Source organism: Pygocentrus nattereri, chromosome 9 (genome assembly GCF_015220715.1).
Source record: "Pygocentrus nattereri isolate fPygNat1 chromosome 9, fPygNat1.pri, whole genome shotgun sequence".
Classification (NCBI taxonomy): domain Eukaryota; kingdom Metazoa; phylum Chordata; class Actinopteri; order Characiformes; family Serrasalmidae; genus Pygocentrus; species Pygocentrus nattereri.
In genome coordinates this window covers 34,097,914-34,123,208 of record NC_051219.1, presented here as the reverse complement: position 1 = coordinate 34,123,208, position 25,295 = coordinate 34,097,914, and the positions used below count along the sequence as shown (strand labels likewise).

At 42.2% G+C, this 25,295-nt stretch overlaps 1 protein-coding gene across 8 annotated transcripts in view; it reads left to right on the top strand.

Annotated features, from left to right (window-relative positions):
* Window positions 1-25,295, top strand: part of camta1a (calmodulin binding transcription activator 1a) — a 589,880-nt gene that overhangs the window by 309,808 nt on the left and 254,777 nt on the right. For all 8 annotated transcript variants that reach the window (XM_017708645.2, XM_037541383.1, XM_017708625.2 and 5 more), the window contains one exon: window positions 13,546-13,681. In XM_017708645.2, the coding sequence (XP_017564134.1) occupies window positions 13,546-13,681 (136 nt within the window). The remainder of the gene's footprint in view (window positions 1-13,545; window positions 13,682-25,295) is intronic.

Sequence of the window (25,295 nt, the reverse complement as noted above, 5' to 3'; positions counted from 1 at the left end):
CTGATGTAACAATCAAGTCATAATGTTTCCACAGTGAGGACATCCCTGACTCATCTGGAATTTTAAACAGTTCCCTTTTGGCAAGCTTTCTTTTTTGTTTTGGCCATGGCAAGCAGCAAGAAATTTAAGCTCAACCTGGGCATGATGGTGTACATAATAAATCACTCCAAACTCCACCTAAGCTTGACTCGAATCTGGCCCGGAACCTGATATTTCTCAAGGCTCAATTGGGTAGTGGTAGCAGATCTCTACTGTAGCCCACAGAGGATGCAATGTAGTACATACAGCTGTTAGCAGTAGGGCTACAACTAATGTTTATTTTCACAGAATTAAAAATTAATCTAATGACAAATTTTTGATTGACTGAATGACCCATTATTGACCCATGTCTTCTCACTTCTATGGTGTTGTAGAAGCCATATTGCTCATTATATGTCTTGTAATCTCTTGCAATCTATTGGAGTTACTGGGTGCATCATATGAAGATTGCATACCACTGACTTTAAATAATAGGCCATTCTTTACTATGTACATGATGTTGTGGCAAACTACAGGCCAACTTTGTTGACTCATCATTAAAGACCTAACTAGATGTGTGAGAGGGCATAGTCAGTTGACTGGTACTGTGTATAAATGCCCAAAGCATTATGGAGTGCTTTTATTTATGTAAACAACATTTTGATGCATCAACTTTTCTCCAAAATCGACATCATTGACGAATGTTTGGCTTGGTTGCAGCACCAGTTAACGGTGGGGTACAGTGGGTCCAGATGGCATTGCTCTGGCAGAGAAAGACAGAGAGAGAGGGGAGCAGTGTCAGATTTGACCATGTGGGCGATGAATCTCAATCCCACGCCCATGGCAGATTTACATTTAAAGTAGTTTTTTGCGCACGCACCACTTCCTGATGAGCGTCCCGCCAGCTGAATGCCTGCTTATCTGCAAATCATCAAGCACTCACGTGCACATGACGCAGCTCGCAGAGACAGACAGCAGGGGGATATAGAGATGCTTCACAGGGACAGAGGTGTAATTAGAGCAGATGTAAAGCTCAGAGGACTCCTTCAACATCAGAGTGTGTATATACATGTGTCTGTGTGGGTGTGTGATTGGATGAAGGGCTGCAATCGATAAGTAGTTCATATTACCAATTAATCTACTAATAAAACCTTTTTCGAAGGAACTATGCTGTTTTCTGTGCAACAAGCAGTTTCTTCTGTTATGTTGAAGGAAAATAGTAGAAGGCCACGTTGACCTAACAAGCAGTGTAAAAATGAATGTGGAAATTTATCTGCAATGATATTTTAAAATGCAAACCACAAATAATTATAATTATGGCTGTCAAAGGTAATGCCTTAATAAAACACTTAGTATGCCATAATAACATGCTGTTATGAAAAAGTATTAACACCACAATTTTTTTGTAATGTCATTAATGCATTTTCAAAGTTTGTCCGCTTGAGCCATCTGCAGTAGTGCAGGCCTAAGCCCATAATGCACTGTATGTTGCTTTGGTAGAATCTGCAAAATGGCTTTTAATACGATACCTTTGACAGACCATGCTGCACAGTGAAACCCATGGGTAAATTTAACAAGCAGCAAGCTAACAAAAGCAACAAAAGCGTGGCAGTCATAGCTTAGGGAACCAGCCTCGTGACTGGAAGGTTGCCGGTTCGATCCCCAGAGTCCCCAGAGCTCATGACTGAGGTATCCTTGAGCAAGACACCTAACCCCCAACTGCTTCCTGGGCTACCCACCGCTCCGGGCAAGTGTGCTCACTGCTTCCTAGTGTGTGTGTGTGCTCATTAGAGTGTATGTGGTGTTTCACTTCACGGATGGGTTAAATGCAGAGGTGAAATTTTCCCATTGTGGGACTAATAAGGGTCACTTAATCTTTAATCTTTAATCTTAACAATAAACCGGAAAGCTCCAGTTTCCCCTCAGAGCATCCATTGTAACAAGAATACACAAGTTGCATGAATGAGATTGCAAGGTTAGAATCAATCACTGGAACCACTGATTATATATGATTCACTATATGGCCAAAAGTTTGTGGAAATCTTCTCATCTAATGTTACTTCCAAACTCAAGAGTATAAAAAGGAATTTGTCTCCCTCTGCTGCAGTAACTGTCTCTACTCTTTAACATTGAGGTGAGGATTTGATTGCAGCAGCGGGAGCACTTGTGAGATCAGGCATTGATTTTGGATGATTATTTCTGGATTACAAATGCCACCCCACCTCATCCCAAAGGTATTGGTTGGTATTCCATCACTCTTGAATCGCAGTTCCACTGCTCCACAGCTCAATGCTGGGGAGCTTCATACCTGTCTAGGCTACTCTTGGCATTGGACATGGTGATCATAGGCTCATAGAAGCGTGGGCCTGCTGGCGGGACCTGGCCGTTTACAGGGTTAACTGGGTGTATGAGAGAGCACCCATGATCTGTGCACTGCCAGTAAGTGTCTAGTAACAGCTGCACAGGCAGAAGATCATAGCATGCTGTTTGTGCTCGGACTGTGGCTGCGCTCAGAGAGAAAACCACAGTGTGATATGTAGGTTTCTCTTTGAGGAATGAGTGAGTTGGTGGCATTGGTGTGTCAAAGCAGCTGATATAGTCAGTGCACCTCAGTACGTGTGTGTGTGTGTGTGTGTATGATGGTAATTGATAATAGCATGCTCTCTCTTGAGTAGCCACCAGCTCACCTCCTTAATCTGCAAAAGCTTCCTCTGTTCTCCTCGCCTGCCTCTCCCTCCCGTCCTCTCTCTCTCTCTCTCTCCCTCTCTCTCTCTCTCTCTCTCTCTCTCTCTCTCTCTCTCGCTCGCTCTCCCTCTCTTTTACTCAACCAGGCAGAGAAGCAGAGAAAAACAGCAAGTGTGGCATTAATCAAAGGGCCTGAGCTGTGTGGGAAAGAGCGATGCTACAGTCAGCCAAACGTGCCTCTCTCTCTCTCTCTATCTCTATCTCTCTCTCTCTCTCTCTCACACTCAAAAACTACACACAACACGTTTCCCTGAGTGTTGTTTTAATGCTCAAGATTGGATATCTTGGCCAAAAATATGTACATTTTATGAGACGCATATGGCACAAGGTTGTTATTTTTTATTATTACTCTGGTTTTAGTTTACATGGAAAGCAATGAAATCTTTCTGAGCTATTCTCAAGTTATAGAGGAGGAATGGAAGCCTAAGAATTGACCCATGGGCAGGTCCTGGGCATTTAAGGGGCTAATCATGAGTATTTTTCCATAACAACTTTGAATTATTCAGTTCTTTATATGAAATAACTTATGACTTATGATATTATTTTATTGGGGTATATACATCCATCCATCCATTTTCTAAGCCGCTTCTCCGTCAGGGTCTATACAGTCCCTGGTAATTATTAACCAATTGTATGTTGTAATCATGTTATGTAACAAACAATACTTACTTCAAAGCAAGTACAAGCCATAAAATAAGTTATTCATTTTTCATCATCAGAAACAAAGAATAAAGCATGTATTTAAGAGAGGCTTACTCAAAAGCTTCAACAGTTCAATAGAATATTGATTTTTTCAGTACTCAGTGTTCACCTTTTGCCTTTTATTACAGCTTCCATTCTTTTTGGGAGACTTGGTTTCAGTTTTTTGAAGAAATCTGCAGGGATATTTTTCCATACCTCCAAAGTTCAACCTTAGAAGTTGGTTGCAGTTTTGCTTCTCACAATCCAAATAATCCCAAACAGATTCTTTGTTGTTGAGGTCTGGACTCAGAGATGGTCAGCCCATTCTTCTGAAAACACCAGCAACTTCTTTGTTTGATTATCAGATGTTCCTCTTGATAGCTTCTTGACAGCTACACATGCTTTCAGACCCATAATGTTCTTTTCACAATAGAAGTGTTTACAGAAACCTTTTATACTTTTTTTCTTAAGATTTTTTTTATTATTATTTATTTTCTCCCCAATTTTAGTCGTTTCCAATCACACCCGCTACTTTAGGACTCCCCCAATCACACAATGCCTCCAACGATAGCTGAAGGCCAGCACAGGCTTCCTCTGAGACCTGTGAAACCAACCACCACTTCTTTTCGAGTTGCCACTCACACAACGTCACGGGATGGCCAAACGCACTCGGAGGAAACTGCCAACTGCCAGATCTGTTAGTCAGGCCAATTGTGCTGTCTTGGACTCCCGGCTACGGGTGGCTGTAGCATCACTAGGGATCGAACTCGCAATCACCTGATGATAGGGCCAATGCTTGAACTGTTGTGCCACTCAGGAGCTCCTTTTCTTAAGATCTGAAGCAAGAGTGGAGCTCCACATTTTCCTCTGTCTAAAAGATGAAAGCTTTAAATACTGCTTAGAACCACTGACAGTTTCACGATAACACGAGTGCCATTTTCTCTATATATGTATGTTAATAAATAAATAAATATATATATATATATATATATATATGTTTTTTTGTTGTTTTTTGTTTTATTCCGTTTTGGAAATTCTTGTTTCTTTTTCTTTTTCTTGTGATCTTTGCCTTACTTAGAGAGGCCAAGAAAACACAACAAACAAATGAAAAATAGTCTAAATTCTATTTTCCTAAAACTATAACTGTAAATATAAAAATTGTAAAATGGACTCAATGCAGATACAGATCTGTATTCTGTATGATACACAAAGATGACGGAGCCATTCGTACTTTTAAATCCTATGCAGCACAAACATTCACAAGTAAAAGTGAACGTTTGTGCTGTTCAGCGGATTAGATGACTCAGAGTGTCATCTTTTCTTTTGTCTAATAGAAAGTTCTGCTTTAAAAGAATAGTTTGGTGAAATCTACAAAAATAGACAGGAACTGGAGCACAATTCAGGCTTCACAATGACTGCTTTTACTGGTTTTAGCCATGGTTTTTAGTCCATTTTTATAGAGAACAGAATGCCATGCAGTGTCCAAAAGTCTGTTTGAGATTACTATTCACTGCAGCATGAAGTGCATGATGATTTAGACATGGAAGTTGCCAGTGGCCAGCTAGGCCCTCAGTTTAGGTCATATATGTCAAAACCCTGTGCAGCACAAACAGTAAAAGTAAGTTGACTTTTGTTTGAGTAGATTAATATTATCAGTGTACCATGATGAGAATTAGCTGTAGAGTGAAACAGTAAAAGTTAAACATGTAATAAAATTAAATAACTACCACAGCAGAGCTAGCAATGTCAGCTAGCAAACTAGCCAGCCAGGTTAACCATGAACTTGGGACATGAGTGTATGTGGTCTTGTCTGCTTCTGTCAGTGATTTTCCAACTTAGATATTCAATCCCCTTTGAGCCTTCCAGAGATATTTCTGTTGCGTTATGACTCATTTCCGTTGTATCGTGACTGGCTTTGGAGCATTTCGGAAGTTGCCTGTGTGTTCTGTATTTGCAGTGCATTTGTAAAATGTAGCTCTGATGTTGTCATTTTGATGAAAGTGTTTTCTGAATTTTGCATCTCATTGTAGTTTGTTGGGTCTTCTCAGCCCCTGTACTTCCTTTTGCAAGTGATTTATCTAATCTTCACAGAAGTATCATCTGAAACATGAATAACTGAAAGTTTGTATTTATTTATTTATTTAACGTTTTGACTGAAAATTAAGTAATTAAAAGTTGGTCTATAATTTTGCACAGTAGTATTCATTCATTCATTCATTCGTTTATTTTGGAGGTCTCCTACATACATAACTTTTCCTATGAGCCCAACCAGAATAAACCAGCCTTTGGTAAAGTCATCACGTAATGCGGGGATTTAAAGCAGAGCTGCTGGTTGTCATGGCTGCTTTTCTACGGCTTCTTTCTCAATAATGCACTGGCATGGCCTCGTTTCTCTTCCCCCAGCTCATCTGAAATGAATGAACAGAAGAAGTGAATGCAGTTGCCTTCGGTGAATGAAGGATTTCTCGACTCCTGGACGAGCTCCAGTGCAGAATGAAGGCCAAAGCTGATAATCATCACTGTTGACGTGAAGCTGAACCGCAATGAGAAGTTTTTTTTTTTTTTTTTTTTTTTTTTATGTATCAAGCAGCTCTCAATTTCCATATTAATCTGTCACGTTTGGGCCTTGGAGACTCTAGCCCTCCTGTCATGGCTCCTGTGTATAAATATGTATCCTTGTGATAAGTTTAATTGAATAGCCTGTTCATGCAGAGGTAGAAGATTAGAATGGAAGCCAGTGATCTTTCCTTCAGGTAGACCACACACAAACCCAGACAGTGTTCTTTAGGTGTGAACCAACTTTAGCGGAACACTATCAAATCTGTATGCTCTTGAGGAGAAAGCAAGCTGATGCTCTGTGCTGACAAACAAGGTGTGAAGGCCTTTGACATGAGAGAGTCACCTCAATTCCACAAGCTGCTCAGCAAAATAGTTGACTCAGAGTGTCATCTTTTCTTTTGTCTAATGGAAAGTTCTGCTTTAAAAGAATAGTTTGGTGAAATCTACAAAAATAGACAGGAACTGGAGCACAATTCAGACACGACTTTAGTCATGATTTTTAGTGCATTTTTAGAGAAAGTCTGTTTGAGATTACTACTCACTGCAGCATGAAGTGCATGATGATTTAGACATGAAAGTTGCCAGTGGCCAATGACCAGCCATATATGTCAAAACTCAAAAACATGGGAAAAAAAATCCACTTCCACAAAAACTGCTAGCACCCCACTTGAGTTGTTAGAATGCTAAGATGTTAACACTAAGCTAATGGTGGTACACATTAATTTTTTTTGCCATTCTTGAGTAAACATGAGATTCTAAACAATGTTCTATGTTTGATTTAAAACTTATCATTGAAGCTTAACAGATATATATGACATAACCAGGTTTGGGATAGCTACTGAAAAATAAGTAGTTAACTACTTGTAACTACTTTCCCAAAATTTGTAGCTAGCTACAATATAGCTACTTTTCCAGAAAGAGTAGTGGCTACTTTTTAGCTACCTTCAAAGCACGACTGTCAGAATGTTAGTGAAACTCCACCTGACACACCAAGCAAGCCCAAGTGATAGTGTGAACAAGACACTGCATTTAAGTGCCAGAAAGAAACACAATTGAAAAGCCACAAATATAAAAAAAACATCAGCAAGAAGTGTAACCAACATTCAAACTTACACACCCAAAGGCATGATATCCAACAAAAATGAAGACTTTAAATGCAAAGTCAGTCATTCCAGGTTTTTCAAAAATCAACAAAAATAACTGAATGCAAACAAGAGAATTTGAAATAAAACTGCTCCAATTTAAACATTTCAGCAAGATACACAGATCAGTCATAACATTATGACCACCTCCTTGTTTCTGTGCTCATTGTCCATTTTATCAGCTCCACTTACTATATAGGTTCACTTTGTAGTTCTACAGTTACAGACTGTAGTCCATCTGTTTCTCTGCATACTTTGTTAGCCCCCTTTTACCCTCTTCTTCAGTGGTCAGGACCCCCATGGAGAGCAGGTACTATTTGGGTGGTGGACACACAGTAACACACCACCACCATGTCAGTGTTACTGCAGTGCTGAGAATGATTCACCACCCAAATAGTACCTGCTCTGTGAGGGTCCATAGGGGTCCTGACCACTGAAGAACAGGGTTAAAGGGGACTAACACAGTATGCAGAGAAACGGAGGGACTACAGTCTGTAATTGTAGAAGTACAAAGTGCACCTGAACAGTACGTGGAGCTGATAAAATGGACAATGAGCGCAGAAACAAGGTGGTCATAATGTTATGCCTGATCTGTGTATGAACAGACATGGCATTCAGAGTCTTTATTAAACTTCAGCAACACTTTAGCCTCAAAATCCTCATCATTGACTCTGGCTCTGTTTGGGGTGAGAATCAGGCCTGAATAATCTCTCCACTGCTGCAGCTGCTGTGGCTCCACAGCAGAACTCGATTTCTAGGTAAAATAACATAATAATCCTCCTTTGCTGTAAAGTCATTATAACACACAGTTCTAACACAGTTTCCACAATAAATGGTCTTAAACACTGGAGTTAATGCAGAGAATGCGACAAAAGCGGCTACAGCTGAGCTAAAAGTTAAAGCAGAGCAAAGTGAGTCTGGGTTTGGGTTTATATTTTCAGCCTGTACTACAACATCAGCTCATACTGAGACATACTTACAGCCAAGATGGTAAAACAGGCAAAAAATGTTGTGCCTCCCAAGGTGGTTTTATTATTGCTGAAAGGACAAAATGACTCTTCTTAAAATTTCGGTTGCGACCCCTGAGTTAAGCCTACTAGTTAGGAGTGATCAGAGCGTGGGGCAGGCGTGTGCTTGTTTGCTCCAGCTGTCCGTGGCTCAGACAGGATTGCACAATCGCCACCATCCCAGTGAATGACTGCACTCTATGGTTCAGATTTTGCTCGGATTGACTGAAGCCTGTAGCGAAATTGTAGCGAAAGTTTTCACTATAGCTACACAAAAATCTGTAGGTGCTATAGCTACGAACTACGTTTCATAAAACTGTAGCAGCTACAGCTACTAAAAGTTGTAGCTAACTACAAAAAGTAGTGTGCTACTGCGCTACTCCCCCATCCCTGCATATAACAAATATTTGACCTTGTATATTACAGTTTTACCTTGACTTTTCAATAAAGACTCCTAGCGTAGATCTCTTTTAATTTCTAGCACCTGAAACCTACGGCTCGTATTTGCAGTCAGTGAAGTATTTAGGACTTACAGAAAGGCAAGAGTGACCTGTTTTCTGACAAAACTGATCCCGCTTATCACAAATCCACACATAATGGGTTGATTCCAGTGTCACCTGCTAACCTCAGGCCTTTTGTCCAGCTACTAAAGTCCTAACCAATGGGAAAGCTCACTTGGATCTGTAACACAGGGGCTGAGGACAGCTTCAAATGAGAAGTGACTTTACTAGGGGTTTTCTGACACTCTTTGTCCTAGCAGGCAGGGGTCAACATACAGACAGGCAGGAAAAGATGCAGATCCATAATCAGAAATAACCAGGAGAGTTGCAAGGGAAAACAGCGGAAACCAGAGGAAACACAATAAACAGGCACAGAACACAGAGACCTCGAAAAACACATGGTGGAAACAAAGGGGTATATAAAGTAGTCTTAATGAGATCAACATAAGTTGCAGTGTGTGTGTGTGTGTGAGGAAGAGAATGGGCGGAGCATGGAAGAGTCCAAGGCAATCTCCACAGAGGCAGGGAGACGTGACAGGATCTATGTAGACATGACAATTCTCTATTGACCATTTCAAGATAGTAAGCCTTTTGTTTCCAACCACAGCTTGACAATGAAATAAGAGGCTTTCTACAATACTTACAGAGTTTAAATATTGCATGCATGATTATATTAAACAAGACTAAACAGAAAATTACAGAAATCACAAGGTCCTGGGGGCCTTGCAGTTTTCACAGCGATGTTTGTGTAATGTAAGCTTTGTGCAATACAAGCAAAAAGTACTGGTTAACTACATTATCTTCATAGCTCTAATACAAAAACACAATGCATTTCTTGGCTTACTACACTGGTGGAAAAACTTGGCCCAATTATTCTTTTAAGATGGCCAGCATGGTCGTGTAGTCATGCAATACAGGGTGTGTCACAGCAGAGAGAGAGAGCTGAATTAATGTCTTAATGAATGAATGAATGAATGTGGAGCAGCAGGATTCAGGGAGTGATGAGGAAAGAGCAGCAGGAGGAGGAAAAAGAGGCCCAGGGAGCCGAGAGAAAGCAAAGGAGGAGGACAGGGGCCCTGGGAATGGATGACAGAGCAGGAGATGAAAACAGAAAGAGAGTGAGGGAGGGAAAGAGTGGGGGGGTAGTGAGAGAACTTGCTGGTGGGTTGGAGTGAAGGAAAGAGAGAAGGGAAGTCCCTGGTGCTCGGCACAATGGCAGAGCGAGAAGGCGAGAGAGAATGGAGGATGGCAGAGTTTGAGTGGCATCTCTAATTAAAAGGTGCAGTTAAGGGCCACGGAGTAGGGCTGGTGGGACCCCCTTGTGCATCAGCCCCTGAGACCCTCCCCATCCCATGATTGATGAGCAATCACAAAAATAAACAAATGCTCACCCCCCTTGAGCTGCAATAAGAAATTGATGCATGCAGCGCCACGGATAAAAAGTGAGGGGAGGAAAATGATAAAATAAACATGAAGACCGTGCCAGGCACACAATGGCCTTTTGTGTCAGAGCGAACAGAAAAGCAGGACTGTTTGTGCACACAGGGCCGTATGGATCTGCATGCGTCTGTGTGGGTGACTTTAGGGGAAGAGAGTGTGAGTTTAAGGCATGGTTCGGTTGATGCCAGTGTAACTGGAGGCCATCCTGGGCCTGGCTAACAGGCAGCTAAAAGCAGCTGCCCGCATGGCTGAGCCTTCCTCTCCCTTCGCCATGATGGGCTGCCAGCGCTCACTCTCCTCGGGGAGCCAGCGGGCGTGCAAACCAAGCTGCTCCCCCTTGGGACTCAGCCAGAACCTGCCAGCTGTAGCAGCACCATGTGTGTGTGTGTGTGTGTGTGTGTGTGTGTGTGTGTGTGTGTGTGTACATTTTTGTTCAAAAGTTTGGAATCACCAATCAAAGGGTTAGAATAGCTATTAACTGTAATAAACAGACAATTACATTGCAGATTAATGGACAACAGTCATTTATGTATTTTCTAGTCATTAAGTAATTCATGTTTCAGGAGACATTTGTGAAGCAAGAACATAATTCAGTTAAGTTAATGTTCTTCCTGAAAGAAGAAAAACAAAAAATGAGTGAAAAGGAAGGAGTTTCCAACACAAAGTTATTAAAAGATACAGAGAAAATGGGACTTCAAACAACCAATCAGATTGTCCCATCACCAAAACCATCCCACCAGATTGTCCTATCACAAAAACTTTCTCAGCAGTACTTAAACTTTGTTTGTGAGGTTTCCTTTCTTTCTTCAGATATGAAAAAAGGGAAAATTAAGCAGAAAAGAAGCAACCAACATCTAAGACAACTTTGGAGGTGTTGAAAAATACTCCTGCAGTTTTCTTTTCAAAGGTAGCAATTATGGCAAAAGGTGGACACACTTAAATACTACAAAAAATGTATGTTTCATTTCAAAACATATTGCTGCTGTTGGAACAACATCGTATGTCCTTTGAAAAGGCCTGTTGCTCCTTACATTTTGTGTACATTTCATGATGAATAGACCAGAAGAAATGACAAAGAATTAGTGGGTAAAATGTCTGGTTTCATTGACTTACATCAAAAGTAAGGTATGTGTCTTCCCTCTCCCATAACGTTTCCCTTTTGGAGACATGAGACAGCATCTATATTTTTCCTTAAAAAACTTGTACTTAATACTGTTTTGACTGCAGATTAAAAAACATGGTCTCTAACTTTTTCCAGCATAGTGTACAAAGATTCTAGCAAATGTATAAATGACTTGAATCACTGTTCAAAAGTTTGGAATCATAAATTTTCAATAACATAACTAATTGTGTTGCAGATACATGCTAAAATGACTGTAATATGGTGTCAGTATGTGGCAACTACTATATATAGCTTTCAAATCATTTATAAGAGGCCATTAAAATGAAGATATTTTTGCGATAGCCAAAAGAACATAACTGTCCTGGCTCTCTCTAGGTAGGCTGAGTGGCGAGTGAGTGTGGGTATGTACCTTGTGTTTTCCTCCTCCATTTGCTTCTTTCTAACGGCTGTGTATGTCTATGTCTCCAGATGTCATTTATATGTATGCCTCTTTCAGGCTTGGTAATTATCAGCTAATGCTGTACAAATGTGCCACAATTACAGTTTCTCCTAATGCGAATGCAGGCAGCATTTCTTCACATGCTTGGCCACACTATTATCAGCCACCAGCCACTGGACTGGTAAAGTTGTAATGAATTATGAATGAAATGTTGAGGGAGGTCTCTTTACCCTGGGGGCCGTCCTCCACCGCTCCTCTGAGAGCTCCTCTGTTCTATATGTAATTTACACGCGAGCACAAGTGCCACTCATGGTGCTTTCTGTCAGCAGATGGGGCCCAGTGTTGCAAATTTATGCTGAAGGTTGCTTTGTTCATTGTCAAACTCTGCATACCAATGCAAAAAATGCCATAAAGGGACCATGTCATCTTAGCCACTGGTGCATTACTGACTCTATTAGCCTCGTGTTGGCCTCTTTGTACTTCTCTAAAATGAGTCCCTGCACACTGGCTTCAACTAAAAACTCTTTCTTTGTTGTTGTTGTTCTTCTTCTTCCTTCTATTTCATCTCCTTCTGCTTCTTTTTGTCTTACTACATAGTATTACAGGAGCTAAATATTGTCTATAAGAAGATTTCTTCTGTGTCAAACCCTAAATAGTTGGGTATCTTTGGTGATGTGTTTGAGCAACTTGCAACCTCATTTCCAAAAACACTGGGACACAAACAGTGGAGTTAATGAAACAGTGGCAAACATTGGAGTTAACAAATACATACATTCATAATAAAACAAACATCTTGGCCTGGGAACCTTCATAGCTGCAGTGTAACATAATTTAAGTGGCCAGCTCAGGCAGCCTCATAACTGCGTCACAGTTGTTATGGTGGCAAAGTGTTCAGCCAGTGGGGAGACATCAAGACATGCACACAAACAAACAACACAAAACAGTGCACAGCCAATAACAATAACCACAAACAATACTACATAAAACAGCCATATTATATGTAATAACATACTACACAGATTGGTTTGGCTTGATTAAAAGGACATTTTCATGCCTGTTATGCCAGGACTCAAAATAGACCCCAAAAATCTCAAGCTCTAAACTTCTCAGGAAAGAAAAGTCTCAGACATGGGGGGTGTGCATAGCATTACCCCCCTTTCTGCCCACTGTACTCTGATTGAATGGGCCCAGATGTCCAGTTTAAATCATTGAATGACTTGTTCTTTTCTTTTTGAGAGACTCCAGAAGAGACTGAGAGACATCAATGATAGTTTGAAATTCCAATATGCTGTATTTTGGTATTTCTGTGCTATTTTAAAACCATTACATCTTTATTTATTCTGGCTGCCACTTAACACCTTAAATGGCCAGGGCCCAAAGTTTTATTATACACCTCTATATCCTAAAAATAGATCAGCCAGTTTGCATTGAAGTCAGTGTAGTTACTGAATAATAGGCCGTTGTGTATATAAGCCTGGGATGTTAAGGGTTAAACCATCTCCTGCTGTTCCATTATACCCTAACAAAATTATTATTTTATGACACTGTGTTGATGATCAGACGTTCTCATGATTTTGAGCACAAAATTTGAAGGAACTAAAATGTGACTGATCATGTTGTTGCAAAACAGACTAACAACCCATGAGCTGAGGAGTGCTGGAGTGCATTGGTTTGTGCTGATTGTTTGCAAACTTTGGTTTTCAAACAGTGCGATTGCATTTGATGACATAATTAATGAATGTCCATTTTACATGATGCACATCATCACAGTTTTAACAACTGATAACTAATAACTAGTCATTTTAATTACGCTTTGGCACATCTGAAAATACTAATAAATGATTCTGATTCTCCCCCTCTCCCTCCTTGTTCCCCTGTTGCTGTAATGTAGGCCACAGAATGGGTCGATGATACTGTACAACAGGAAAAAGGTGAAGTACAGAAAGGACGGCTACTGCTGGAAGAAAAGGAAAGATGGCAAGACCACGAGGGAGGATCACATGAAGCTGAAAGTGCAGGGCGTTGAGGTAAGGAACGCTTCCATTGGAGCTCATCCAGACATGCTGGCCACACACTGGGTCAGTGTCACCACTGAGGATTTCTCAGACATGTAGCTCCCCTCTTACAAAAACCAGCCTGGGTCTCGATGGTTTGGATAAGTGCTCTGGTGTTATAAGACTTTTTTGCATCTCTCACACGCACACTCACACACACACGCACGCACGCACACACACACACACACACACACACACACAGCAGCCCCTGCCACGCCACGGTGAAAATAAAAAATACACCTCAGCAGCACAATTTTAGTTTTCCCTTGGTAGCAAACAAAATGGAAGCAATTGTTTGTACCTTATTAAGCTCTGGATGTTACCTTTGCTCCAGAGAGGCAGCATTAATCTTCCCCCATGCTGTGAGCCTCCGCCACCACAGGTAGACTGTAGGCCCCTCCACTGCTCCAGCCTGCCCTGGACCGGCCCTGCCGTGTGTGTGTGCCACCGGTGATTTATCTCCGCACCCTTTGCTCTCAAACGTACACACATTCGGCGTTACAGACGCACACACAGACAACAGGCTGGTTTTCAGGGCCGAGGGCCTTGCTCTTTTCTTTTAGAGGTGACCGTGCGGGTCCATTCGTGTTGTTTGTGAAGAGCACGGGCAGATGGACGGGAGGGAGGGAAGGGGGGACGGGTAGCAGGGGGGTGTTCCTTGGGGAGTGAGGCTTCTTGATGTGATCACACTGCAGCACAGACGGAAAGAGACACACTCCACACATGCTCACACAGGCAAGCATGCAAACACACTGCAACTCAGAGCGGCTCTCGCTGAAGATCAGAGATAGTTTCAGGCCTGTTAGGGCCTTTGGACATAAGTTTTCCTTTGTTTAAATGGGTAACACTTTACTGTAGGGCAGTCCTCAAAAGGCTACATGAAACCTACATAAGGCTGTCATGACGACACACAGAAGCCTACACTCGTATGTAAAGGTTTGGGTGGCACCGACTGACTTATATGTTGGTTTTCTACATGAAAGTATGAAGTTTGTTCCATGTAGAGGATGTGATAACTTATAGTCACTCAGAAAACTGTTTCAAACATTTTGCATATGACTGTACATAAACATTTACAAAGACTTCCAGTAGGCTTCATCTGTCATAAGAGCTGCCTATGTCAAAACTCCTAATTCAGGTAACATCATTGTCTTCTGACACTCGGTTGTCATGACACTATTTTAGGTGAAATGACAGCATGTTGTAACAACTGACTTTGTTGTTTAGCATTTATGACAGTCATATAATGCTGATTATGTAATAGGCTTGTTCACTAGTGTCATCCCTGACAGAATGCATCCAATTTGCACCTGTAACTGCCTCAAAAGGCTTAGTACATCAGTCTCAGAGTATATAGAGTCAAAGCAGCTTCAAAAAACAACTGCAACAGAATATGTTATGTTCCAATTATGTTCTTTAACTACGTATAATGGAGGCATGTCCTTGAGGGCACCACCCCAGTGACAACATCTGCACTCTGAAAAGTGCTGTGTAGTTTTTTTCTGAGAGCAAATCACCCAATTTTGGCAAACATAAGACATTTAGAATGTCATGTTGTTCATCAATTCCCTGCCAATTGCTGTTTTTAATTAATTGCTTTTATGGTCTTTGTATGTTTTAATTCATACAGTTCTTTATGTTGATAGACAAATGCTGTGAACCTTTTTATTCTAAGGCCATGCAAGAATGAGTTGTTGTCTATTTGGTCAGTCAGTTGTCATCTGAAAAGATACTGAAATCAAAAGCAGTGACCACAAAAGTATCTTTGTGGTTGAATATTTCTTACCTCAGTATTTTTTATGTAGAGTAAAAATACTTCCTACAAATACAGCCTGTACCTTCCCTCCAGTGCGCAGCGAGCTCAGTGGTGTCATCTATGGCCTCTCACACCCAGGTCTGCTAATAGCAGTGGAGCAAGAACCGAATTCAGCTGAAAAGGTGGTGAATCATAAAAGCTCATCTCTCTCTCTCTCTCTCTCTCTCTCTCTCTCTCTCTCTCTCGCTCACTCTCTCTCTTGTCTGTGTCAACAGTGTTGTCTAGAATACAAGCAGTCATCTGGCAAGCCTACCCTGGTACATTGCTTCATATGTTCAGCTGCGAAAGTGGGAGCAGTTTAGCATAAACTAATTGCATTTAGGGTTAAAGTGACTTAGAAGATGACTTCAGGGTTAAACCGACTCAGAAAATGGCTTTAGGGTTAAAGTGACTCAGCAGACAGCTTCAGGATTAAAGTGGCTCAGTGGACAGTTTCAGGGTTGAAGTGACTCAGGATATGACTTTAAGGTTAAAATGGCTCAGCAGAAAGCTTCAGGTTAAGGTGACTCAGCCGACAATTTCAGCTGAAGGTGATTCAGCAGACGGCTTCAGCTGAAGGTGATTCAGCAGACGGCTTCAGCAGAAAGTGATTCAGCTAGCCACCTTCAGGTTAAAGTGACTCAGCAGAGAGCTTTAGGTTAAAGTGACTCAGCAGAGAGCTTTAGGTTAAAGTGACTCAGCAGAGAGCTTTAGGTTAAAGTGACTCAGCAGAGCACTTTAGGTTAAAGTAACTCAGCAGAAAGGGTTGAAGTGACTTAGCTGACAACTTTAATGTAACTTAGCAAAACATCAATGTAAACAGTAATGCAAAACATTAATGTAACTTAGCAAAAGGCTTTAGTTTAAAGTGTCTTAGAAGAAGGCTTTGGGTTAAAGTGACTCAGCAGTAGCTTTAGGGTTAAAGTGAATAAGCAGACAATTTCAGGTTTAAGGGACTCAACAGAAGGCATCAAGTCAAAATGTCTTAATAGAAAGCTTCAGGTTTAAGTAATTCAACAGACAGCTTTAGATTTAGAAGTGACTCAGCAGATAACATCAAAGCTAAAGTAACTCACCTGGCAACTTCAGGGTTAAAGTGACTCAAAAGATGACTTCAGGTTAAAGTGACTTATCACACAGCTTCTGCTAACAGTGGCTGAGCAGGAAGGTTCAAGCTTAAAGGACAATGTCAGCTGAAAGTGACGCAGCAGACAACTTTAAGGTTAAAGTGGGTCAGTAGATGACTTTAGCATTGAAGTGACCCAGCAGACAGCTTCAGGTTTAGGTGGCTCAACAAATGACTTCAGGGTAAAAGTGAATCTTCAGGGTAAAGTGACTTAGCAGACAGGGGCTGTCCCAGTAGGTGAGGTGAATATACAGTGAAGGGTGTACTTGACAAATGCTCTCAGACAGTGGCAAGCTCTTGGAGCTCTGGTCCATCCCAGCATGACTTGCATGAAGAGACCACTGTCAGATGACAGAAGCAGTGTGCACAGTGCACACAGATGAGATCAGTTGGCTGTATTGATGAATGAACTCTCCTGCAGTGAGAGTTTCCGACAGCCCACTGTGAGTGTTGGTGCGATCATGGCAATGGCCACTCAGGGTGCCCTCGCTTCTCTCCATGTGAGCGGTGGGCGATCAATCAGAACCTCGCTCTCTGGGATAATAACCCTGCCCTATCAGTCTTCCTCAGGCCTGTTTACTGAGGAACACAAATAAATGCTTTGACCTTAACCTTCAGCATTCACGCTCACTGAGTACTTTTTCTATAGCTGTGCTGGACTTGCTCAAGACGAGGTCATTCTCTCTGTGCCCTTTTCAGTATGGATGGAAGGATCGATCGACCACAGATTGGAATCGGCTGATTTCCAATGTAAATATATGATCACAGGTGCTTCTTCCATCTATGTGATGGACGAGAGGCATGCTCGTCGATGCGAATATACATGTATACATGATGTACTTTGTAGATGTGCAGTTGGTGACGTCCATATGCTGCTGCACATTTTATCAGCCTTTCTCTACCACCATAAGACTATCTCTGACTAGATGTTGATTGGATAGCTGGCCATTCTCAGGACAGCAGTGAAGTGCATAATATATATATATATATATATATATTAGGGTGGGAATCTCTTGGCACCTCACAATTCGACTCATTTTACATTTCACTCAGTTACATTTCAGGGGGCCGTGATGCGATTATAAAACGATTATTGATGCATCTTGATGCATCTTTTTTTCTGTACAGGATCTCTTTTTTTCCTCACTATGTTACTATGGTTACTTTTAAAGCTAAATATTTGTAATGATCTATAATGAATTTACTTCCAATATCTTTTATTAATAAATCATATGAAAGTGATATGTTAAGTGAACTGGAAGGCTCTCATTCACTGCTTTTGTTTGGAGTACATTAACTGTTAGTTACATTAACATTGGCTGCTGCCACTCATCTGTGATAAAATGCGCTGTTACAGTGAAATAAGATCCAGTGATAATGGATGTCCACGCAGCACATGTTACAGCTGTCCTGCCCATTTCTTTAGTGATTTTATTACTCCAGATTTGGTCTTCTTGTAGAGAGTCAGTGGTCACTGTGTCAGTAAAATATCTGCGAGACGGGACGTGTGCAACACAGCGCGCAAGGCCCGTTTCTCAACCAGACTGCAGGTCACTTAACAAGACAGTCTCTCCTGGCTAGTAGCGAATGAAAAGGCAGAGGGCTATTTATAAGCACCTTTGTTTGTTTCCTGGAGCGTTAAATCTGCAACGAGAGATTGTCAAATCACTAAAAAAGTTGTGAAGCTGAAGTCGCCATCTTTAGAATTTTCCCTTTCCACCTTAAATGGTGCTGCATGTACCTTCGGTGCCTGAGTCAGAATTTAAGGTGGAATGGAAAAATTCTAACAAGAAGCTCGAGAATAAGAAGCGACTTCAGCCTCTTAAACCAGTTGAACATTGAGAGACATTTACAATAAGCTGCTCTACTTCTGAGCAGAGTAAATCTGTATTTTCATTCATAATTTTTTTGCCGTTGCTAGGACATGAGCACACCCTGAGACATACTGGACATTAAATGTTGTGGCTCCCAAGATGGTCTGATTTTTGTTGAAAGGACAAATTTGGGTTGTGACTCCTGACCTAACCTGGCTTTAAAGCAGAGCCGGTCGAATTTCTCGCTCATCCTGTTGTGTTTTTGTTATGTGCTGCCACAGACTGTCCGGGCGCTGCACTTTACCCACTTCCAAGTTCTGCCCTTTGTGTTCCGTCAACATTACGTTATAAATTAAATGTAGAAAAATAGATTTTTGACATTTGTGAATCGATTCAGAATCGTTCACGTCCACATTGCGATGTACCTAAGAATTGATTTTTTCCCGTACCCCGAATATATATATGTATATATATATATATATATATATATATATATATATATATATATAAAAGAAATGTTAGACTACAACGGGTTAATTCAAGTTTGCTGCAACAGTTGCTGTCTTAATCATTTCAACCATTGGCCTTATCGCCAGGACCTTGCATTTATTTACTGGTGGTGCCATGTTCATCCATGGCTGGGGAGCCCAGAGATCCTAATTGGCCTCGCTCTTTGAGTAGGTAGCATGGTCCTCCCTTTTCCTCCATCATCCTCAATCATCCAGTGCAATGCCAGCTAGTGCAGATACCTAATAGCTGACATAACAAAATTGGCACTTTTCGTTGCGCATTGGGCTGTCCAACCATGCCGCATTACATGTTTCACAGAAAGTACTTCAGAGGAAGACTGGTGGCATCATAGGATAGGAGATTTAGTAGCAGGTGAAATTGTTAGTGACTAAATTAGGAAAAAATTTCATTCCACATTCCAATTCTGCTTTTCAAGGTTAAGTCCTTTTTCTCATCCCAGGAGACATGGACACATTGGAGTCATGAATTTTCTTTCATGAATCAGCTTTTGGTGTCTGAAATCAGAGGAAGAAGGCGTGTGGAACAAGCGGGCCACCAGAGCTGTAGCATGTGTGTTATGAGGCAGTGGTGCGTAGTCAGAGTGGATGTCAGCTGTTGTGCAGCCCTGTCTTGGCCTGGCCGTGTAGGGTGGAACGGAGGGCTGCTGCTGCTGGCTCAGCAGTCCGTGTAAACGGTGGTTTTTGCATCTGCCCGGTGTCTCTCTGCCCCAATTCTCTTTCTCACTCCCTCTCTCACCCTCCCTCCCAACTATCCCCCCTCCTGCTCCCTTCCCTGTTCGCGGCCTGGCCGAACCTTGAGCCCAACAGTAATGCTCCCTGTTGCCTAAAATTGGAACGCGGGACGTGTTACAGCATTAGCGCTTAACAGGCCGTGAAATAGCAGCCTGCCTTGCTGACGGCTCCCCATCACTCCAGGTGAGCCGGGCAGACGGCTAAATAAATGAGCGCTCTCCTCCCCTTGCTCCATCCTCCTTCCTTCCCACAATGCAACTGGGAAGCCAGAGAAAAGCATGTCCGTCACCATGCATCTCCCTTCTGCCTTTGTTCTGTGAGTTCTCCCCTCCTCTGACCCCACCTACAGGGGCTGTGTCAGAAAATCAGCCGCCCATGAGACACTGCCCAGCGCAGCCTCATCTGTATGCCTAATGATTCCTGGATAAGCGGCCTCTTGCAAGGATAGCTGATTTGTCTTTCCATTACTTGGCTTTTTAGGGGCTATCAATCCGAGATGTGGATTCAGGGAAGAAGCATCCGGGAAAAGTGCTGAAAAATGCAAAAGTTAGAGGTGTCATACTTCCTAGGCAGCTGAAATCTGAAGATCAGCAGATGATGATTCTTCGGATAGAATGCTCTTGCGGAATTGATGGAATAAAAGGTGAAAACTTAAGCCATGGGTAACCTTGACCCTGTCTTTGAGATATGCTGTTCATTGGTCATCTGAACTTGATATTTGCCTAAAGTTGTACCACATGCAAAGCTTGTGTTTCAATCTATAGGCCTAACTGACTCTATGCTTAAAGAAGGAGAAGAAGGTTTAACCCTCAGTCCTCTCGTGATTAGATGCTAATGCAAGTTGCACTAGCTTTTCCCAGACCCTGTCCCTCCCCCCAAGCCTCACTACCTCAGTGCTCTAATAAACTCCCAAACACACATCGATTTCTCTTAAGTGAAGGTGGCAGGGCTGGTGAGTTATTTCATTACCCTGTGGTAATTATACAGATTGCAATAAGCTTTCTTATTTAGATGCAGTTGCACTCTCTCTTTGCTTTGACCAATATGGGCCTCTGAGCATTTTTGCCGCTCTATGCCTCTGTTGCCTCCCTCCCCCCAAAAACAATCACCCTGGCCTCTTCAGTCCCGACATGTCAGCTCATGTTGAATCCATCTAATGCGCCATATCAACCGTGCAACTGAGCGACCAGCCAAGCTAATGGAGCGTACCTGCAGCTCAATCGTCTCTCTTCATTGATAATAATGAAGACAAATGTCAAAACGCTTGTTGCTAATGCCGTAATCGAGTGGACACCATTTCAGCAGGCGATTAGAGCAGGGTGGAGGGAGTGAGATTGCCAGGCGTCTATGGTATGATAGCTAATGGTGGACGGATTGAAAGCAACAGCTAGCCTACTCATCCATGCCAAGCCTCTGCGTTGAAGAAGGCCTCTTTTCATTTCCAATTATCAGCACATCTTGCCTCTGGGGGGACGTTTTTGTCTGTAATTGTTTAGAAAATGGTTATTATTTTGCGATATGCCACATGCTGCCGAGAGCAGAGTGTGTCCACGCGGAGAGCACGGCTGCAGATGCGGCCGCCGATAGCAACAGCTTGTGCAGCCAGATGCGAGATGGGGAGGAGAGAAAGTGACTTAACAGGATCTCACTCGCCAGCCCGTTGCTTCCAACTCTAGTGTGAAATTACCATCTAGTGAAGTAGAGGAGCATCAAAGCAAACTTTTCTCCTCCCTGTACCCGCCCTCCAAACTTCGCACCTCTGCCTTGGTGGCCTGTGACGCAGAGACAGCTAATCAATTAGATTATACTCCTGCTCCTCAGCATCCTCTCTCTCTCTTACCTTTTTCCTTTATTTGACTTCTTCCATGTGCCTTTACTCAAATGTCCTGTTCCAATTCCCCCTAGTGGAGAACGGAAAGCGAATTGCTGTAGAACTTCTATCGTTTTTTGGCTGTGTCACACTTGGCAGGGAAGGGCTGTTGTCCTATTGTGACCCAGTCTCTTCAGCTGTTGTCAATAAAAAGGAGCACAGAGGAAGGAGCTGTCAAATCACGTTTATGTCTGTAGAGTTCGTTGGCGAGGTCTGTCCTTGTGATGTCTGGTACAAAAGTAAGAACATCAAAAACTGAACTGCGGTACAATACACAAGAGTTTTCTTACTCAATACAAAAGTCTGCGATTCTGCTGCAACTTGAAATGAAAATGTCCTGGCAGACCTCTTCTTCCAAGCACTCTACAACCATAAGAAGCCCAGCACAAGCCCTGTCTTTGCAGCTCATTTGTTCTAAGTTTTTGATCAGTTTTCATATCTCGGGCAGGAGTGAGTCATCCTAGAGCGTTAACCCTGGCTAATTAAAAGACTTGTGCTAGTATAAGAGCCCCAGCTGGTGCAGTATGAATCTCAAACTTACCCATGCTTCCTCCGTAAGCCCAGTGTAATTAGTTTTCTGCTCTCACGTCTCATAATCTCGCCATCATTCAGTAGCGGCTAAGCCTTTCAGGCGGCACATGCTATCAGCCGCTCAATCCGGCTGTGGGATTTAGGAGGGGGGCTCATTTTCGGGAATGGGACGATATAAGAGGCTGTCAAAAGCTCTGCATTATCTGCATTATCTGCACTTCCTCATAATTTAATTTCCCACTTGTTGCGTTGGGTGTTCATGCTGGGTCTCTTCATGGGGTTTCCCTTAGCAGCGGGTGGAACGGAGGACAGCCTGGGGAGGATATGCTGCTGAGAGCATTGTGTCTAGCTCAGAGCCCCACGTGTGCCGTCTGGGTGGTGTTTCCACCACCTGGGTTGGAGCTGACTACAATACAGCCTCCCTCCTCCCTCCTCCCTCCGCATTTGACTTATGCTGGAATTTTAAAATCATGGCAAGACAAGATTTGTGATTTCTTTTTGTTGACTTTCATGGCACCTGAAGTACTAAAAACCTGTTATACTAAACAATTCGGACTCACATACCACCCAGCGGAGGTATGAAACAAACTGAACACCTCATACGTTGTTGCTGAAACAAACTGGGTACATCATACACATGTTACTAGGAGGTGCCCATAGCAAAAGGAACTTACAGGTACACTCAAAATCCTGAACTACTTGTTTGGCTTGACTGATCCAACAACAATTCTTCATTCTTCAAGTTCATACAGCAATTTATTTTTTGAGTGTAGCATATTGCAGATATCTGGATTTGACCAATATTCAAAACCAATATTTGATGATGTATAATGTACCTTGGACGAGCAGGTGACTATGGGCTGCTGCGTCTGCATTTTATTGATTGTTCAGCATTCCGCCATGTAGAAAAAAAGTGATAATTTGATAATTGTGTGTGTATATATATATATATATATAAATATATATATATATATATATATATATCAGCGTTGGTAGTGGTCCTCTTTACCACATTGTTGCATTCTAAGGTGCAAGACCTTTTTGTTCACAGTTTCAGCTTTTATTGATTCTTGACATTGAGTGGGTTTACATGCACTCAATCATCCGATCATAATTGGGTGTGTTTCATAATCTGGTAATTAAAATGGTCATGTAAACAGCATGATTTTTTAGATCAATTTAACGTCAAAAATCCATTTGAGAAATCCTGCAAAGAGAGCTGGATTTTAGCTCAGTAATCAGATTTTTCAGCGCATAAAAAAACTCTTACTCTGATTTCTTTCAAATTTCTCAGTCTGTGCATGTGCGAAAAACAGGCTGCAGTCTCTGGGAATAAGCAAGTAGCGTTGCCGCGAGATGTCAGCATAACACTTATAGAGCAATGCAGAAACCAACTACATGCTTGACGAAATGAAGGATTTAAATATTCTTCATCTTATGGATACATGTTCATATTTTCAGATAAAGTGGCACAATGTTTTTCAGTTTTACATCACGTCTTCTTCTGTGAGTTTATTGGCTGGTTGCAAAGCCAAAATCTAATTACTGTCAGATTCATGTAGGCCTGGAGTTTCCCCATTATCTGATTACTCAAACGCAAATAAGCACACTGATTGGATTACTGACAATATCTGATTTTCTGGAGTTATCAGATTATTAGGTGCATGTGAACGCACTCACTGACTGACCAGTTTATGACCCGCATGCATGACTACATCACATCCAGTAGAAAATGTCAAACATGTCTGATATACCTCGATTGGCCTGGAACTTGATCAAGAGGCAAGAAATTAGATGTGTACTTATACTTGCACACATTTTCTTTGCCAACAGACCACTCCATCTGCCCCAAAAAATCTGCAGACTAGACTCCACACCATTGACGTCTGTAATCAGGGTAGAATGTACCCCTAGCCACAGCACATCCCTTCTACACCTATGTGCAGGGAGAGGAAGTGGCTCTTTCAGAAGGGATGAGATGTAGGTTCGAGTCCATGTAAATGAATTTGGAAGTTGAACATAAAGTGCTAATGTGGCGAGGGGTAGATGACTTGTAAAATTGGGTGGCTGTATGAATGCCACTGATTCCCAGCAGATGTGCGCAGGCCTTTTAAAATGCAATCGGAGAGCCTCCCCCCCCCCTCCCCCCCACCCCCCATCGTCATCATCCACCTGTTCAGTGGAGCCGCACAAAAGCAATTTGAGCAGAGGCTGCGTTTAATAGTCCAGCCTTAGGACACAGAACGAGAGAGAGAGAGAGAGAGGGAGAAGAGACAGACAGGAGCTCCCATCACCTGCAGGCAGGTGGAGAGGCAGGGGCAAAGGCTGATGGGAACACTGCTCACTCTCTGCTTCATATCTCCTCATTCACTCCACTGAAGTATGTATGACTTCAGCATTAATGGCCGCCTTCACTACGGCCAATCCGCCGCTGGCTGTGACAGTGCCGCGCCGCTGACTGTGCGCTGGCGGGGGGAAAAAAAAGGCCTTCAGTATTACTCATACATGTGTGGCAGTGTTGACTCAATATTGATTATTTACAGAGTCTAATCGTGGGGAAACGTCTTTGTTGTGATGTATGATTCGGTGTGCTAGTTTCACATTTGCCTTTCTTGTCAGGCAGCGCGTAGCTCTCGGCTCATTTGTCAGCGCAGCTGATGATGAAATTGCCGTATTCAGCACACAAATCTGAAGAAAGCCAGTTCAAAGCAAAGATACTAAGCAGGCAGCTTTAAACTGACTGGAGCCCGCTTTCATATAGATTTTTTTCCTTCCTCCTTGCTAAGTCATCTAAAATTCCTTTTTAATTATCTACGTCAGGGCTGGACGCAGTTGTGGAACCTCGCGTTTCTGTGTTTTAAGACTGTGGGAAAAAGGAGTGTTGAGTTGCCAGGTGTCCCACTTTGTAAGTGATATCCGTAGCGGAAGGTTGGCATGCTTGCACTCAGTGTAAAGGTAACGGAGGGAGAGGGTTTTTAGATCTAGCGGGAATTCCCAGAAGGCCTGTCTTCAGAGGGATATTCTACATGAGGAGCATCAGATATTAGCTGCCAATTGCTATTTGTTGCTGGCCTCTGTTTCACTTCCGTTCTCTCTCTCTCTCTCTCTCTCTCTCTCTCTCTCTCTCTGTCTATCTATCTATCTATCTATCTATCTATCTATCTATCTATCTATCTATCTATCTATCAT